The sequence below is a fragment of the Triticum urartu genome, chromosome 2A (assembly GCF_056163025.1).
Source record: "Triticum urartu cultivar PI428250 chromosome 2A, HENAU_Tu73, whole genome shotgun sequence".
In the NCBI taxonomy this organism is placed as follows: domain Eukaryota; kingdom Viridiplantae; phylum Streptophyta; class Magnoliopsida; order Poales; family Poaceae; genus Triticum; species Triticum urartu.
This window is the reverse complement of record NC_141874.1, coordinates 727875210-727894969: the sequence shown is the minus strand read 5'-3', so window position 1 is coordinate 727894969 and position 19760 is coordinate 727875210. Positions and strand designations below refer to the sequence as shown.

The window sequence follows — 19760 nt, the reverse complement described above, 5'->3', positions numbered from 1 at the left end:
CCGTTTTTTTGGCGCCGGCGCCGAAAAAGTGGCCTGGGGGGCCCTGTTGGGGGCGCGGCTGGAGATGCCCTGAGCCATCATCTGAACACCGAGGTGACTGGAACAACAATGCTTGTAGGGAAGAAATGCTTTAGGACTCGCACAAAACACATGTCAGCTTTTTATAAGAGTATAACTTGATTAGCAAATAGACCTGATCTCGAATGATCTTTTTTTACCAGGTAGACTGAACTTCCCTGTGTTTTTGGTGTGAAATCTTCATCTGGAAGATTTGAACAAGTAACCGTTCATTATAATTTGTTTTACAAGCTTTGAAATATGTAAATCATAGCAAGAAAGGTTGTAATAGAGGTTTTGATTTTGAAATAATGTAAAGTAGTGTTTCATTTTATAGTGCCATGTGTCCTTTTTTGTATGGTGCAAAAAATTGATGTATGCTGAATTTGAAATAGTAAACTTAATAGTGCCATGTGTTGTTATTTGTATGGTGCAAAAAATTGACTGTCGCTGAATTGAAAATCAGTCAATTGCCAATACCAGATAATCAGTATTCTATTTGTTTGCCTTTTTCTTTTCTCTTATGACATGTTGTTAGTATGCGAGTAGTGGGCCTTGTGTTTTGTAATAAGTTGCCAAGTGTATTCTCTGTTTGTGCCATGTGCCATGTCAATGGTATGAAGCCTCGATTGCTCAACTCTTTTTCGAAAGGTAATATGTCTCATTCATATAACAAAGAATAAAGTACAAGCCACATTGACACTGATCTGACAAAACTGAAATGACAACAAAACCCGAGCTTCAGCCCAAACGACTCCAACATGGAAACAAAATTACAATAAAGAGCGAGAATCCCTTGAGCTTGATGCCAACTTCCATCACCCGCCTTCGACACCACTAAAGCGGTCACCAAAGGACAAAAGGGACATATCACCTTTTCACCCAAGCTCGACGCGGTTCCATCACTGATTTGCAGATTTTTTGACCTCCAAAGTAGCTCACCAAAGGTGAAGCCATTACTATTGAAAGAATCTGTCTGGGCGACATCCCAGACGCGTGATCGAATTCCAGATTTGGCACATCCACATGATGATGTCAGAGGAGAAAACCTGATCCGCCAACCATCAACAATGAATGCACCATCTTTTAGCAACCGTTGACGGAGAAACCGTCGACACAACTTGCTAAAGGCTTGATAAATTTATAGCAATGAAATTATCAAAAATAAAATTAGAATATATGAGAATAATTCCACATCACATTCTCATCATATGACGGGAAAAAACATAGAGATAAATGGAGGGTGGATGCATGTTACATTGCTTGTCGATCCAGATCTTGTGTATTTGTTTTTTTTGCGGACACGTAAAAGGCTTGCGTGCCGATGTATTATAGGAAGGAGAAATAGTACAGAGTGTTCAGCGGCAGGCCGCGTTTACATGGGATGATGCAACTGTGCCTGGCAGGCAAGGAAATGTCGCACTAAGGTAGACAACGCCCTACATAGGAGAGGAAACTATTTCCCAATATGAGCCAGCCCTTTTGCTCCAGAGATCTTCCACAACCTGGCTTCCTCTTTGATACGCTGACAAAGCACCCGAGCCACGACCGCTGAGCGTTGGAAGACGTGGTTGTTGCGCTCCTTCCACAGCATCCACACGGTGAGGATGGCCACAGATTTGAAACCCTTACGCTCTGCAGGAGGAATTCGATCACGACTACCTGACCACCATTCGATGAGCGAGTCGTTAGGTGCCGGAACGAGATGGCCTAGCCCGCAATGAGCAAGCGTCGAATGCCACACCTCCCTAGCGTAGACGCATCCCAAGGCGAGATGGTCCGCAGTTTCTGCCGCCTGGTCGCACAGTGGGCACATGACATGGGACGGCATGCCATGTTGTAGATGTCGGTCGGCCGTCCAGCGTTTCCTCCGCATGGCCAGCCAGAAGTGCAGTTTGCACTTGGCCGGTGCCCAGGCCTTCCAGAGAGCTTTTCCGCTGGGGAAGACCACGAGGCTGGCGAAGAACAACCTGTTGGTAGAGCTCGCCGAGTACACGCCTTCTGCAGTCCACTTCCAGACGAGTTGATCCGGGGTCCCCGGCGATAGCTGCATGGCGAGCAAGGCGTCGGTAAGTAGTAGGAATTGCGTGATAATCCGAACGCTTAGAGCCCCATTTATGTCCCTGATCCAACGCCTATTAGTCAGGGCTTCAGCCACCGTACGAGAGCCACGGGCAGCGGCACCAACAGCAGCGTATAGGTCTGGTGCAGTGAGCTTGATGGATTGGCCCTCCAGCCAACGATCAGACCGATAAAAGGGCCTTATGCCCGTCCCCAAGAATGATGCTGGTAGACGCATCAAAAACCTCCTGCACTTCAGGCTCAACAGCCGGCTGCAAGCCATCCCAGCAGCACATAGACGTACGCTGCACATAGACGAAGCTTGTAGGATAGCGGGAGGCCCAAGTAAGTGCAGGGGAAGTTCAAGATCGTGCACGGGAAGTTCTCGGCCGCCATGGCGAGATGTGCACCCGAGCAGCGAATCAGAGAGAGTGAGCAGCGCAGCCCTAAGGCGCCCCCAAAGCAATCCAGTACAGCATGCACAGTGGAGAGATCAGAGGCCGTGGGGTTGACGAAGATGACAATGTCGTCGGCGTATATGGAGGTGCGGAAGCGGACCCCCCCCGACAAACGAGGGGCGATAATAAGCCCACGGCCTCCGCCTTTGCGAGAAGTGCGTTCAAAACCTCCATGGCGAGGAGAAACATGTGTGACAGCGGGTCACCTTGGCGGAACCCACGACGGTGAAAGAACAGCCTGCCCGAAACTCCGTTTAGCATTATCCTGGAGCTAGCCGATGAGAGCAGGATGCAAACCCAAGCGATGAACCGTGGTCCGAACCCAGCGTACCGAAGGACTGCCAGGAGGAAGGGCCACGACACGGTGTCAAACGCCTTCGAGATGTCCACCTTGAGAAGCATGGATGGGACACGACGTGTGTGTAAAGCCCGAGTGGTCAGCTGCACCATTCGAAAGTTATCGTGGATGCTCCTACCGCGCACGAAAGCCGACTGGTTGGGAGCGACGAGCTCAGCAAGTCGCGGCGCGAACCTTACTGCCAACACCTTGGAGAAAAGCTTGCCAAAGCGTAGTATTTGTTGTTCCAAACATGCTACCAGCTGGATTGCACATAGGAAATACAGTTTGTCTAATTCACATCTAGATGTTTTCTAAGGATGTCACATCTAAGCTCCCACAAATAACGCAGCAACAAGGAACAGAAAAAAAACTGGGACAAAAAAATAGACCACAAACATAGTGGACATCAGGTTAGATGTGACATAACTACGTCACATCTAGATGTGTCCTAGACAGACCCTAGGAAATACTATATGAGCCAACAGACCTGTTCCGTTTTCATCACGCTCTCGTATGCACCCCAAAGAAACTTTCCAAATACTACAGTAAACTAATAAGTCGGTAACCAGGTCGAACTCAAACCACAGGAGGTCAAATAGAAACGAAAAGGGCAACGCATCATGGGGCGCAAGGCATCCCGGAGAAAAGGAAGAAATGAAATAGCACCCACGGCCATGGCAGACGCGGGATACCCGGACTTGCCCACGGACGTCCTGGTGGAGATCCTGCTGCGGCTGCCCCCGAGCTCCCGACGCCGGTTCCGCCTCGTCTGCCAACTCTGGCGCGACCTCATCGGCGAGCGCACCACAGAGATGCAGAGCCGCGCCACGACCCTCCTCTGGAACACCTCGGAAGCGGTTGCCTATGTCGTCGACGGGGAAAATATCTAGTGCTACGGTTGATCCCATGATACGCTGCTCCAAGACCCCATGGTGCGTTGGATCTGCATGCAGGAGATGGGATCAACTCAGTTATCTTTTACATACACCCCCTGTTACATTTGCGTCTTGCCCCCAGAAGGCCTTGGAAAATCACAACAGATCTGTACTGAACTGAGCATCCTTTTTTCTACTGAACTAAGCATCGTGGTGAGTCAGTTGCTCCTGCCAACATCTAGTGTCAATAAAAAAGGACATATTAAGCAAACTTACACCAGATTATTAGGAAGCATTGCAAGCACACGTACAAAATTTATTTTCCGCAACAGATTTCTTCACTGAATGCAATAAAGAGATTGAGTGCAGATATGCTAGTACTTTTTCAGGATGAGTTTGCTCAATAAGTAGAAGTAGAAGAAATTGTACTGCCACCTTTTTGCATTCCTGCCATCCTGAAAGCAGGACTATAGCAAGGCAATGGTAACACACTAGTCAAGACCACTATCTGATCACAATGCAAGCTCAAAGATGAAAGATAATGTGTGATCCTCTACTCCCTCGATGGGGAGCGGCATCGTATATATATATATATATATATATATATATATATATATATATATATATATATATATATATATATATATATTAGCGACCGGCAGAAGCCTGCCTTGGCATACAAGAAGATACAAGAGTTTGAGGAAGATACAGAGAGAAATAGAGAGAGAGAAGGTTGGTTGAGATTACATATTCTCTCTAACACCCTCCCTTAATCTCAACTATCCTAAATTAAGATTACTCTTAAACTCTTCGAATGGTCTTGCTGAAAGTGCCTTTGTGAAGCCATCTGCTACCTGGTCCTTGGAGGGAATAAACCATATCTCAAGTTTCTTTGCTGCAACTCTTTCTCGCACAAAGTGAAAGTCAATCTCTATGTGTTTTGTCCTTGCATGAAACACTGGATTTACAGACAAATATTTTGCTCCCAAATTATCACACCATAAGCACGAGATACGATTTTTCTTAACCCCCAACTCATTAAGAAGTGACTCAACCCAAATAATTTTAGTAGTTGCATTTGCCAAGGATTTGTACTCTGCTTCTGTGCTTGAACGTGACACAGTAGCTTGTTTTCTAGCACTCCAGGAGATAAGATTGGATCCAAAGAACACTGCGAAACCTTCAGTTGATCTCCTATCATCACTACATCCTGCCCAGTCAGCATCAGAGAATGCACTAATAAGAGAGGAATTAGGCCTTTTGAAATGAAGTCCTATTCCCATAGTGTGCTTCACATATCTCACAATTCTCTTGACAGCTGCCCAATGTGCAGAAGTAGGTGCATGTAGGTATTGACAAACCTTGTTGACGGCGAATGAAATATCTGGATGTGTGAGAGTTAAATATTGCAATGCTCCCACAGTACTCCTATACCTTGTGCTCTCCTCCTCTTGAGGTGGCTCACCTTCATATGCAGAGAGTTTTTCTGAGGAAGATAAAGGTGTAGGAACTGGCTTACAATTCTTCATTCCCATACGAGACAGAAGCTCATTGACATATTTTTCCTGACTTAACACAATGCCATCTTGAGTTTTCTTGACTTCAATGCCTAGAAAGAAATGTAAATCACCTAGATCCTTCAAGGCAAATTCTGAGGTCAAATCATGCAAAAGAGCATTAGTGGCATTTTGTGAAGAACTTGCAACTATGATGTCATCCACATATATGAGTACAAAAATGACCACTCCTGCCTTGTTATAAATAAACAAGGACGTATCAGCCTTGGAAGCAATAAAGCCAAGATATTTCAATTGTAAGCTTATTCTGGAATACCATGCTCTGGGTGCTTGCTTTAAACCATAAAGCACTTTATCAAGCTTGCAAACATAATGTGGTAATTTCTTACTCTCATACCCAGGTGGCTGTCTCATAAACACTTCCTCTTCTAGAACACCATGCAAAAACGCGTTCTGTACATCTAGCTGCCTTAGGCTCCATCCTCTGGACACAACAATAGCTAGCACAAGTTTGATAGTTGCAGCTTTCACAACAGGACTAAACGTGTCCTCGTAGTCAATGCCATAACGTTGCTTAAAGCCCTTTGAAACTAGACGTGCCTTATACCTGTCAATGGAGCCATCTGCCCTTTTTTTGATAATGTACACCCATTTGCAATCAATGATATTTTTACCTCTCTCATTTGGTACAAGATGCCAAGTTTTGTTCCTCATGAGTGCAGAATATTCCTCATCCATTGCCTTCTTCCACTTAGGATCATCAAGTGCACTGTTCAACGTTGTTGGTTCTCCTGAAATACATTGCATCCCATATGGTATAGTTCCATCTTTTCTTATTTTAGGATTTCGTATACCTTTTTGTAGCCGTGTCATAATACGTGAAGAAACCTCTGGCTGAACCACTGGAACACTTGCCACAGAAGATCCAGGCAAATCAGACGAATCTGCATGTGCTGGCGTATCTGCATGTGCCGACCCAGGCGGATTTGTCCCTGCGTGCGCAGAAGATCCTGTAGCTTTAGGTGTGGCTGCGGCCCCTGTGAGCACACGAGTGACACCCACACGACCCGATGCAGCGGATCCGTCGCCTGACCGTGGCTGGACGCGCGTGCGTGACGAGGGGGATTCGGTCCCGCCGCTGGTCCTGCCTGTCGCGCCTGTCGTCGACGTGGCGGTGCGGGAGTGGCCACCCCTCGAACCAGGCGTGGAGCCGGCTGGAGCGCGATCTGAGGACTGCGCACGCACAGGAGTGCCAGGCGCCGCCAGATCTCCTTCGTCATTTGTGCCAGGTTTGTCTTCTTCCTCCACATGCAATATTGGGTCAAATTGAGCCATATTTTCGAAATTTTGATCATTTTGAACACCGTTTTCACCAGGGACCTGCACAGGCACAAGAGAAGAACTAGTACCAGCAGGAATATCATCACATTGAATAGTACAATTGTTGTCGCCCCCATGATCAAAAGACTGAAGATGTGAAGGAAGAAGGAGAATTTCCTTGCGGAGAAGTGCACCAGCATTTGGATGAAGAGAGGCAAAGGGAAAAACTGTCTCATCAAAGACAACATCTCTGGATATATAGACCCGACCAGTGGGAACATCAAGACATTTGACACCTTTATGCATGGGGCTATAACCTAAAAAGACACACCTTTTTGAGCGAAAAGCGAGTTTTCGTATGTTGTAGGGTCGAAGATTGGGCCAACATGCACAACCAAAGATGCGAAGAGATGTGTAGTTGGGTGTGACACCAAGAAGTCGTGTGATGGGTGTTTCAAATTTGACGACTTTACTTGGAAGCAGGTTTATAAGATATGTGGCAGTTAAGAATGCTTCATCCCAAAATTTAAGTGGCATGGGTGCATTTGCTAACAATGCAAGCCCCATATCAACTATGTGACGGTGCTTTCTTTCAGCAGACCCGTTTTGTTGGTGAGCATGAGGGCAAGAGACATGATGGGACATGCCAAGTTTTTGGAAGAAAGAGTTCATTTTTCCATACGCACCACCCCAGTCACTTTGCATAGCAATGATTTTGGAGTTCAGTTTGCGTTCAACAAGATTTTGGAAATTGATAAAAACTTGGAATACATCTTTAGTAAATAAATCCAAGTAAATTTACTATAGTCATCAATAAAGCTTACATAATAGGAAAATCTACCAACTGAAGTAGGAGCTGGCCCCCATACATCTGAAAAGATAAGTTCTAGGGGAGCAGTGGACACACTAGTAGAAATAGGGTAAGGTAATTGATGACTTTTTGCTTGTTGACAGGGATCACAAACTGACTCAATACTAGGCTCATAAGAGAGTTTATTTTTGCTAAGAACATATCTAACTATGACTGAAGATGGATGACCCAAGCGACTATGCCACCTTGACGATGAAAGCTTGGTGACAATATTTGCTTGTTTATTTGACCATGAAGATGATGGTGATGATAATATGAGTGGGTAGAGGCCTCCCACGCACCGTCCTCTAAGAATGATTCTCCTTGTGTTCAAGTCCTTGACCAAGAAAAAATAAGGGTAGAATTCTATAAGAACATTGTTATCAAGAGTGAATCGATGAACGGAAACAAGATTTTTGGATGTTTGAGGAACATGCAAGACATTTTTTAGATGTAATTTTTTTACGGCGTTTTCAACTATTCAACTACCAATGTGTGTGATATCCATACCAGAACCGCTTGCCGTGCGAATTTGGTCGCCTCCATTGTACTTCTCCTGCATCGTCAGCTTGTCAAATTCACCTGTGATGTGGTTTGTTGCTGCACTGTCGGCGTACCAATTTGTGTCTACGCCATAGGAGACAGCATGCGCCTCTTTTTCTTCTGGCTCGTTCTCCCCATAGCGCCACCAACAGACCCGAGCACCTCCTGGATGATGTCTGTAGCATATTTGGCACTCAAGGTAATTGAGGGAGTCCTGGATAAGGGGGTCTCCGGACAGCCGGACTATATCCTTTGGCCGGACTGTTGGATTATGAAGACATATGATTGAAGACTTCGTCCCGTGTCCGGATGGGACTCTACTTGGCGTGGAAGGCAAGCTAGGCAATACGGATATGTATATCTCCTCCTTTGTAACCGACCTTGTGTAACCCTAGTGTTGGGGAACGTAGTAATTTCAAAAAAAATTCCTACTCACACGTAAGATCATGGTGATGCATAGCAACGAGAGGGGAGAGTGTTGTCCACGTACCCTCATAGACCGAAAGCGAAAGCGTTAGCACACTGCGGTTGATGTAGTCGTACGTCTTCACGATCCGACCGATCAAGTACCTAACGCACGATACCTCCGAGTTCTGCACACGTTCAACTCGATGACGTCCCTTGAACTCTGATCCAGCCGAGTGTTGATGGAGAGTTTCGTCAGCACGATGGCGTGGTGACGATGATGATGTTCTATCGACGCAAGGCTTCGCCTAAGCACCGCTACGATATGACCAAGGTGGATTATGGTGGAGGGGGGCACCGCACACGGCTAAGAGATTCAAGGGATCAATTGTTGTGTCTTTGGTGTGCCCCCTGCCCCCGTATATAAAGCAGTGGAGGAGGGGGAGGGCCGGCCCTCTCTATGGCGCGCCCTAGGGGAGTCCTACTCCCACCGGGAGTAGGATTCCCCCTTTCCTAGTAGAACTAGGAGCCCTTCCAAGTAGTAGGAGTAGAAGGGAAGGAAAGGGAAGGGAAAAGGAGAAGGAAGGAAGGTGGCGCCCTGTTGGAAATATGCCCTAGAGGCAATAATAAATTGATTATTATTATATTTCCTTGTTCATGATAATCGTTTATTATCCATGCTAGAATTGTATTGATAGGAAACTCAGATACATGTGTGGATACATAGACAACACCATGTCCCTAGTAAGCCTCTAGTTGAGTAGCTCGTTGATCAATAGATGGTTACGGTTTCCTGACCATGGACATTGGATGTCGTTTATAACGGGATCACATCATTAGGAGAATGATGTGATGGACAAGACCCAATCCTAAGCATAGCACTAGATCGTGCAGTTCGTATGCTAAAGCTTTTCTAATGTCAAGTATCATTTCCTTAGACCATGAGATTGTGCAACTCCCGGATACCGTAGGAATACTTTGGGTGTGCCAAACGTCACAACGTAACTGGGTGGCTATAAAGGTACACTACGGGTATCTCCGAAAGTGTCTGTTGGGTTGGCACGAATCGAGACTGGGATTTGTCACTCCGTGTGACGGAGAGGTATCTCTGGGCCCACTTGGTAGGACATCATCATAATGTGCACAATGTGACCAAGGAGTTGATCACGGGATGATGTGTTACGAAACGAGTAAAGAGACTTGCCGGTAACGAGATTGAACAAGATATCGGGATACCGACGATCAAATCTCGGGCAAGTATCGTACCGCTAGACAAAGGGAATTGTATACGGGATTGATTAAGTCCTTGAAATCGTGGTTCATCCGATGAGATCATCGTGGAACATGTGGGAGCCAACATGGGTATCCATATCCCGCTGTTGGTTATTGACCGGAGAACGTCTCGATCATGTCTGCATGGTTCCCGAACCCGTAGGGTCTACACACTTAAGGTTTGATGACGCTAGGGTTATAAAGGAAGTTTGTATGTGGTTACCGAATGTTGTTCGGAGTCCCGGATGAGATCCCGGACGTCACGAGGAGTTCCGGAATGGTCCGGAGGTAAAGATTTATATATAGGAAGTCCTATTTCGGCCATCGGGACAAGTTTCGGGGTCATCGGTATTGTACCGGGACCACCGGAAGGGTCCCGGGGGTCCACCGGGTGGGGCCACCTATCCCGGAGGGTCCCATGGGCTGAAGTGGGAAGGGATCCAGCCCAAAGTGGGCTGGGGCGCCACTTTCCCCTAGGGCCCATGCGCCTAGTGTGGGGGAAACCCTAAGGAAGAGTCCCAAAAGGGGAAGGCACCTCCTAGGTGCCTTGGGGAGGAGGGATTCCTCCCTTGGCCACCGCCCCCTAGGAGATTGGATCTCCTAGGGCCGGCCCCCCCCCCCCTTGGCCCCCCTATATATAGTGGGGGAGATGGAGGACTTCTTACCTTTTGCCTTTGGTGCAGCCCTCCCCCTCTCCCAAGTCCTTCTCCTCTCCCGTGGTGCTTGGCGAAGCCCTGCAGGATTGCCACGCTCCTCCATCACCACCACGCCGTTGTGCTGCTGCTGGATGGAGTCTTCCTCAACCTCTCCCTCTCTCCTTGCTGGATCAAGGCATGGGAGACGTCACCGGGCTGTACGTGTGTTGAACGCGGAGGTGCCATCTGTTCGGCACTAGGATCTTCGGTGATTTGGATCACGACGAGTACGACTCCATCAACCCCGTTCACTTGAACGCTTCCGCTTAGAGATCTACAAGGGTATGTAGATGCACTCTCCTTCCCCTCGTTGCTAGTTTCTCCATAGATAGATCTTGGTGACACGTAGGAAAATTTTGAATTTCTGCTACGTTCCCCAACAGTGGCATCATGAGCTAGGTCTATTGCGTAGATTCTATGCACGAGTAGACCACAAAGTAGTTGTGGGCGTTGATTTTGTTCAATATGCTTACCGTTACTAGTCCAATCTTGATTCGGCGGCATTGTGGGATGAAGCGGCCCGGACCAACCTTACACGTACGCTTACATGAGACCGGTTCCACCGGCAAACATGCACTAGTTGCATAAGGTGGCTGGCGGGTGTCTGTCTCTCTCACTTTAGTCGGATCGGATTCGATGAAAAGGGTCCTTATGAAGGGTAAATAGCAATTGGCATATCACGTTGTGGTCTTTGCGTAGGTAAGAAACGTTCTTGCTAGAAACCTATAGCAGCCACGTAAAACATGCAAACAACAATTAGAGGACGTCTAACTTGTTTTTGCAGGGTATGCTATGTGATGTGATATGGCCAAAGGATGTGATGAATGATATATGTGATGTATGAGATGATCATGTTCTTGTAATAGGAATCACGACTTGCATGTCGATGAGTATGACAACCGGCAGGAGCCATAGGAATGATACTTCATGAAACGGCAATTCAGCTGCTGCTCTAGTGAAGAAACCCAAGGTTGAACCCAAACCCGAGACTAAGTGCTTCTGTAATAAGGGGAACAGCCACTGGAGCAGAATTACCCTAGATACTTGGTAGATTAGAAGGCTAGCAAGGTCGATAGAAGTATATTGGATATACATTGTGTTGATGTGTACTTTACTAGTACTCCTAGTAGCACCAGGGTATTAGATACCGGTTCGGTTGCTAAGTGTTAGTAACTTGAAATAAAAGCTACGGAATAAACGGAGACTAGCTAAGGGCGAGCTGACGATATGTGTTGGAAGTGTTTCCAATGTTGATATGATCAAGTATCATACGCTCCCTCTACCATCGAGATTGGTGTTTGCGTGGATCATAGACATGATTGGATTATGACTATCGCAATACGGTTATTCATTTAAGGAGAATAATCGTTACTCTGTTTATTCGAATAAAACCTTCAATGGTCTTACGCCTAAAATGAATGGTTTATTGAATCTCGATCGTAGTGATACACATGTTCATGCCAAAAGATATAAGATAGTAATGATAGTACCACCTACTTGTGGCACTGCCACTTAAGTCATATCGGTATAAAACACATGAAGAAGCTCCATGTTGATGGATCTTTGGGCTCACTCGTTTTTCAAAAGATTGAGACATGCGAACCATGTCTATTGGTGTTTATGCATGAAGAAACTCCATGCAAATGGACCGTTTGGACTCACTTGATTTTTTTGAATCACTTGAGACATGCAAATCATACCACATGGGCAAGATGACTGAAAGCCTCGGTTTCAGTAAAATGGAACTGGAAAGCAACTTGTTGGAAGTAATACATTTTGATGTGTGCAGTCAAATGAGTGCTGAGGCGTGTAGTGGATATCGTTATGTTCTTACTTCACAGATGATTTGAGTAGATGTTGAGTATATTTGCTTGATGAATCACGAGTCTGAATTATTGAAAGGTTCAAGTAATTTCAGGGTGAAGTTGAAAGATCGTCTTGACAAGAGGATAAAGTATCTATGATATGATCATAGAGATGAATATCTGAATTACGAGTTTGGCACAGAATTAAGACATTGTGGAAATTGTTTCACAACTGATACAGCCTGGAACACCATAGTGTGATGGTGTGTCCGAACATCATAACTGCACCCTATTGGATATGATGCATACCATGATGTCTCTTATCGAATTACCACAATAGTTTATGGGTTAGGCATTAGAGACAACCACATTCACTTTAAAAGGGGCACCACGTAATTCCGATGAGATGACACCATATGAACTATGGTTTAGAAAAACCTAAGCTGTCATTTCTTAAAAGTTTGGGGCTGCGACGCTTATGTGAAAAAGCTTCAAGCTGATAAGCTCGAACCCAAAGCGGATAAATGCATCTTCATAGGACACCCAAAAACAGTTGGGTATACCTCCTGTCTCAGATCCAAAAGCAATAAGGGATTGTTTCTAGAATCGGGTCCTTTCTCGAGTAAAAGTTTCTCTCGAAAGAATTGAGTGGTAGGATGGTGGAGACTTGATGAGGTTATTGAACCTTCACTTCAACTAGTGTGTAGCAGGGCACAGGAAGTTGTTCCTGTGGCACCTACACCAACTGAAGTGGAAGCTTATGATAGTGATCATGAGACTTCGGATCAAGTCACTCCCAAACTTCGTGGGATGACAAGGATGCGTACTACTTCAGAGTGGTACGTAATCCTGTCTTGGAAGTCATGTTGCTAGACAACAATGAACCTACGAGCCATGGAGAAGCGATGGTGGGCCCGGATTCCGATAAATGGCTCGAGGCCATAAAATCCGAGAGAGGATCCATGTATGAAAACAAAGTGTAGACTTTGGCAGAACGGCTCGATGGTCGTAAGGCTGTTGAGTACAGATGGATTTTAAAAGGAAGACGGACAATGATGGTAAATGGCACCATTAAGAAAGCTCGACTTGTCGTTAAGAAGTTTCCCGACAAGTTCAAGGAGTTGACTACGGTGAGACTTTCTCACTCGTAGCGATGCTAAGAGTCTGTTGGATTTATATTAGCGATTACAGCATTGTTTATGAAATCTTGCAGATAGGATGTCAAAAACCCATTGTTTCCTCAACGATTTTCTTGAGGAAAGGTTGTATGTGATACAAACGGAAGGTTTTGTCAATCCTGAAAGATGCTAATAAGTATGCAAAGCTCCAGCAATCCTTCTGAGGACTGGAGTAAGTATCTCGGAGTTGGAATGTATGCTTTGATGAGATGATCAAAGATTTTAGTGTATACAAAGTTTATGAGAAACTTGTATTTCCAAAGAAGTGAGTGGGAGCACTATAGAATTTCTGATGAGTATATGTTGTTGACATATTGTTGATTAGAAATGACGTAGAATTTCTGGAAAGCATATAGGGTTATTTGGAAAGTGTTTTTTCAATGGAAAGCCTGGATTAAGCTATTTGAACATTGAGCATCAAGATCTATAAGGATAGATCAAAACGCTTAATGGTACTTTCAAATAAGCACATTCCTTGACATGATCTTGAAGGTGTTCAAGATGGATCAGTCAAAGAAGGAGTTCTTGCCTGAGTTGTAAGGTATGAAGTTAAGACTTAAAGCTCGACCACGGCAGAATAGAGAGAAAGGACGAAGGTCGTCCCCTATGCTTAAGACATAGGCTCACAGTATGCTATGCTGTGTACCGCACCTGAAGTGTGCCTTGCCATTAGTCAATCAAGGGGTACAAGAGTGATCCAAGAATGGATCACAGGACAGCGGTCAAAGTTATCCTTAGTAACTAGTGGACTAAGGAATTTTCTCGATTATGGAGGTGGTAAAAGAGTTCGTCGTAAAGGGTTACGCCGATGCAAACTTTGACACTAATCCAGATTATTCTGAGTAGTAAACTGGATTCGTATAGTAGAACAATTATTTGGAATAGCTCCAAATAGAGCGTGGTAGCTGCATCTAGGAGATGACATAGAGATTTGTAAAGCACACACGGATCTGAAAGGTTCAGACACGTTGACTATAACCTCCCTCACAAGCATAACATGATCAAACCCAGAACTCATCGAGTGTTAATCACATGGTAAATGTGATCTAGATTATTGACTCTAGTAAACTCTTTGGGTGTTAGTCACATGGGGATGTGACCTTGAGTGTTAATCACATATCGATGTGAACTAGATTATTGACTCTAGTGCAAGTGGGAGACTGTTGGAAATATGCCCTAGAGGCAATAATAAATTGATTATTATTATATTTCCTTGTTCATGATAATCGTTTATTATCCATGCTAGAATTGTATTGATAGGAAACTCAGATACATGTGTGGATACATAGACAACACCATGTCCCTAGTAAGCCTCTAGTTGACTAGCTCGTTGATCAATAGATGGTTACGGTTTCCTGACCATGGACATTGGATGTCGTTGATAACGGGATCACATCATTAAGAGAATGATGTGATGGACAAGACCCAATCCTAAGCCTAGCACAAAGATCATGTAGTTCGTTCGCTAAAGCTTTTCTAATGTCAAGTATCATTTCCTTAGACCATGAGATTGTGCAACTCCCGGATACCGTAGGAGTGATTTGGGTGTGCCAAACGTCACAACGTAACTGGGTGGCTATAAAGGTACACTACGGGTATCTCCGAAAGTGTCTGTTGGGTTGGCACGAATCGAGACTGGGATTTGTCACTCCGTGTGACAGAGAGGTATCTCTGGGCCCACTCGGTAGGACATCACCATAATGTGCACAATGTGATCAAGGAGTTGATCACGGGATGATGTGTTACGGAACAAGTAAAGAGACTTGCCGGTAACGAGATTGAACAGGGTATCGGGATACCGACGATCGAATCTCGGGCAAGTATCGTACCGATAGACAAAGGGAATTGTATACGGGATTGATTAAGTCCTTGACATCGTGGTTCATCCGATGAGATCATCGTGGAACATGTGGGAGCCAACATGGGTATCCAGATCCCGCTGTTGGTTATTGACCGGAGAACGTCTCGGTCATGTCTGCATGTCTCCCGAACCCGTAGGGTCTACACACTTAAGGTTCGATGACGCTAGGGTTATAAAGGAAGTTTGTATGTGGTTACTGAATGTTGTTCGGAGTCCCGGATGAGATCCCGTACGTCACGAGGAGTTCCGGAATGGTCCAGAGGTAAAGATTTATATATGGGAAGTCCTGTTTTGGTCACCGGAAAAGTTTCGGGTTTTATCGGTAACGTACCGGGACCACCGGGAGGGTCCCGGGGGTCCACCAAGTGGGGCCACAAGCCCCGGAGGGCTACATGGGCCAAGTGTGGTAGGGGACCAGCCCCAGGTGGGCTGGTGCGCCCCCCCACAAGGGCCCAAGGCGCCTCCAAGAGGGAAGGGGGCAAACCCTAGGGCAGATGGGCCCTAAGGCCCACCCAGGTGCGCCTCCCCCTTCTCCCCTTGTGGCCGCCACCCATAGATGGGTTTGGGGCTGCCGCACCCCTTGGGGTGGAAACCCTAAAGGGGGCGCACCCCTCCCTCTCCCCTATATATACTTGAGGGTTTTGGGGCTGCCAACATACGAGTTTGATCTCTCCCTGGCGCAGCCCTTCCTCTCTCCTCCTTGTCTCTTGCGGTGCTTGGCGAAGCCCTGCTGGAGTACCACACTCCTCCACCACCACCACGCTGTTGTGCTACTGCTGGATGGAGTCTTCCTCAACCTCTCCCTCTCTCCTTGCTGGATCAAGGCATGGGAGACGTCACCGGGCTGTACGTGTGTTGAACACGAAGGTGCCGTCCGTTCGGCACTAGGATCATCGGTGATTTGAATCATGACGAGTACGACTCCATCAACCCCGTTCTCTTGAACGCTTCCACTTAGCGATCTACAAGGGTATGTAGATGCACTCTCCTTCCCCTCATTGCTGGTCTCTCCATAGATAGATCTTGGTGACACGTAGGAAAATTTTGAATTTCTGCTACGTTCCCAACAGTGGCATCATGAGCTAGGTCTATTGCGTAGATTCTATGCACGAGTAGAACACAAAGTAGTTGTGGGCGTTGATTTTGTTCAATATGCTTACCGTTACTAGTCCAATCTTGATTCGGCGGCATTCTGGGATGAAGAGGCCCGGACCAACCTTACACGTACGCTTACGTGAGACCGGTTCCACCGACAAACATGCACTAGTTGCATAAGGTGGCTGGCGGGTGTCTGTCTCTCCCACTTTAGTCGGATCGGATTCGATGAAAAGGGTCCTTATGAAGGGTAAATAGCAATTGTCATATCACGTTGTGGTCTTTGCGTAGGTAAGAAACGTTCTTGGTAGAAACCTATAGCAGCCACGTAAAACCTGCAAACAACAATTAGAGGACGTCTAACTTGTTTTTGCAGGGTATGCTATGTGATGTGATATGGCCATGAAGAATGTGATGAATGATATGTGATGTAGGAGATTGATCATGTTCTTGTAATAGGAATCACGACTTGCATGTCGATGAATATGACAACCGGCAGGAGCCATAGGAGTTGTCTTTATTTTTTATATGACCTGCGTGTCATTGAGAAACGCCATGTAAATTACTTTACTTTATTGCTAAACGCGTTAGCCATAATAGTAGAAGTAATAGTTGGCGAGCAACTTCATGGAGACACGATGATGGAGATCATGATGATGGAGATCATGGTGTCATGCCGGTGACAAGATGATCATGGAGCCCCAAGATGGAGATCAAAGGAGCTATGTGATATTGGCCATATCATGTCACTATTATTATTTGATTGCATGTGATGTTTATCATGTTTTTGCGTCTTGTTTACTTAGAATGACGGTAGTAAATAAGATGATCCCTCATAATAATTTCAAGAAAGTGTTCCCCCTAACTGTGCACCGTTGCGACAGTTCGTTCGTTTCTAAGCACCACGTGATGATCGGGTGTGATAGATTCCAACGTTCACATACAACGGGTGTAAGACAGATTTACACATGCAAACACTTAGGTTGACTTGACGAGCCTAGCATGTACAGACATGGCCTCGGAACACAGAAGACCGAAAGGTCGAGCATGAGTCGTATAGAAGATACGATCAACATGAAGATGTTCACCAAGGTTGACTAGTCCGTCTCACGTGATGATCGGACACGGCCTAGTTGACTCGGATCGTGTTATACTTAGATGACTAGAAGAGGGATGTCTATCTGAGTGGGAGTTCATAAGATGAACTTAATTATCCCGAACATAGTCAAAAGGTCTTCGCAAATTATGTCGTAGCTCACGCTTCAGTTCTACTGTTTAGATATGTTCCTAGAGAAAAATTAGTTGAAAGTTGATAGTAGCAATTATGCGGACTAGGTCCGTAAACTAAGGATTTTCCTCATTGCTTCTTAGAAGGCTTATGTCCTTAATGCACCGCTCAGTGTGCTGAACCTCGAACGTTGTCTGTGGATGTTGCGAACATCTGACATACACGTTTTGATAACTACATGATAGTTTAGTTAAACGGTTTAGAGTTGAGGCACCGAAGACGGTTTTGAAACGTCACGAAACATGTGAGATGTTTCGAGGGCTGAAATTGGAATTTCAGGCTCGTGCCCACGTCAAGAGGTATAAGACCTTCGACGATTTTCTTAGCCTACAAACTAAGGAGAAAAGCTCAATTGTTGAGCTTGTGCTCAGATTGTCTGAGTACAACAATCATTTGAATCGAGTGGGAGTTGATCTTCCAGATGAGATAGTGATGTTTCTCCGAAGTCATTACCACCAAGCTGCTAGAGCTTCGTGATGAACTATAATATATCGGGGACATATATGATGATCCTTGAGATATTCGCGATGTTTGACACCACAAAAGTAGAAATCAAGATGGAGCATCAATTGTTGATGGTTGGTGAAACCACTAGTTTCAAGAAGGGCAAGGGCAAAAAGGGATGCTTCATGAAACGGCAATTCAGCTGCTGCTCTAGTGAAGAAACCCAAGGTTGAACCCAAACCCGAGACTAAGTGCTTCTGTAATAAAGGGAACAGCCACTGGAGCAGAATTACCCTAGATACTTGGTAGATAAGAAGGCTGGCAAGGTCGATAGAAGTATATTAGATATACATTATGTTAATGTGTACTTTACTAGCACTCCTAGTAGCACCAGGGTATTAGATACCGGTTCGGTTGCTAAGTGTTAGTAACTCGAAATAAAAGCTACGGAATAAACGGAGACTAGCTAAAGGTGAGATGACGATATGTGTTGGAAGTATTTCCAAGGTTGATCAAATATCGTACGCTCCCTCTACCATCGAGATTGGTGTTTGCGTTGAGCATAGACATGATTGGATCATGTCTATCGCAATACGGTTATTCATTTAAGGAGAATAATGGTTACTCTGTTTATTTGAATAATACCTTCAATGGTCTTACACCTAAAATGAATGGTTTATTGAATCTCGATCGTAGTGATACACATGTTCATGCCAAAAGATAGTAATGATAGTACCACCTACTTGTGGCACTTCCACGTAAGTCATATCGGTATAAAACGCATGAAGAAGCTCCATGTTGATGGATCTTTGGACTCACTCGTTTTTGAAAAGTTTGAGACATGCGAACCATGTCTATTGGTGTATATGCATGAAGAAACTCCATGCAAATGGACCATTTGGACTCACTTGATTTTGAATCACTTGAGACATGCAAATCATACCACATGGGCAAGATGACTGAAAGCCTCGTTTTCAGTGAAATGGAACTAGAAAGCAACTTGTTGGAAGTAATACATTTTGATGTGTGCAGTCCAATGAGTGCTGAGGCATGTAGTGGATATCGTTATGTTCTTACTTCACAGATGATTTGAGTAGATGTTGAGTATATTTACTTGATGAATCACAAGTCTGAATTATTGAAAGGTTCAAGTAATTTCAGGGTGAAGTTGAAAGATCGTCGTGACAGGAGGATAAAATATCTATGATATGATCATAGAGATGAATATCGGAATTACGAGTTTAGCACAGAATTAAGACATTGTGGAAATTGTTTCACAACTAATACAGCCTGGAACACCATAGTGTGATGGTGTGTCCGAACATCATAACTGCACCCTATTGGATGTGATGCATACCATGATGTCTCTTATCGAATTACCACGATAGTTTATGGGTTAGGCATTAGAGACAACCGCATTCACTTTAAATAGGCCACCACGTAATTCCGATGAGATGACACCGTATGAACTATGGTTTAGAGAAACCTAAGCTGTCATTTCTTAAAAGTTTGGGGCTGCGACGCTTATGTGAAAAAAAAAGTTTCAGGCTGATAAGCTCGAACCCAAAGCGGATAAATGCATCTTCATAGGACACCCAGAACAGTTGGGTATACCTCCAGTCTCAGATCTGAAAGCAATAAGGGATTGTTTCTAGAATCGGGTCCTTTCTCGAGGAAAAGTTTCTCTCGAAAGAAT

The 19760-nt window shown here is 45.2% G+C and overlaps 1 protein-coding gene across 1 annotated transcript; it reads right to left on the bottom strand.

Moving 5' to 3' along the window:
- Positions 1-1513: 1513 nt before the first annotated feature.
- LOC147987254 (uncharacterized) lies at positions 1514-2401 on the bottom strand. The gene has a single exon (XM_087542328.1). The coding sequence runs from the start codon at positions 2399-2401 to the stop codon at positions 1514-1516; it is 888 nt and encodes a 295-aa protein (XP_087398454.1).
- Between the last annotated feature and the right edge of the window lie 17359 nt (positions 2402-19760).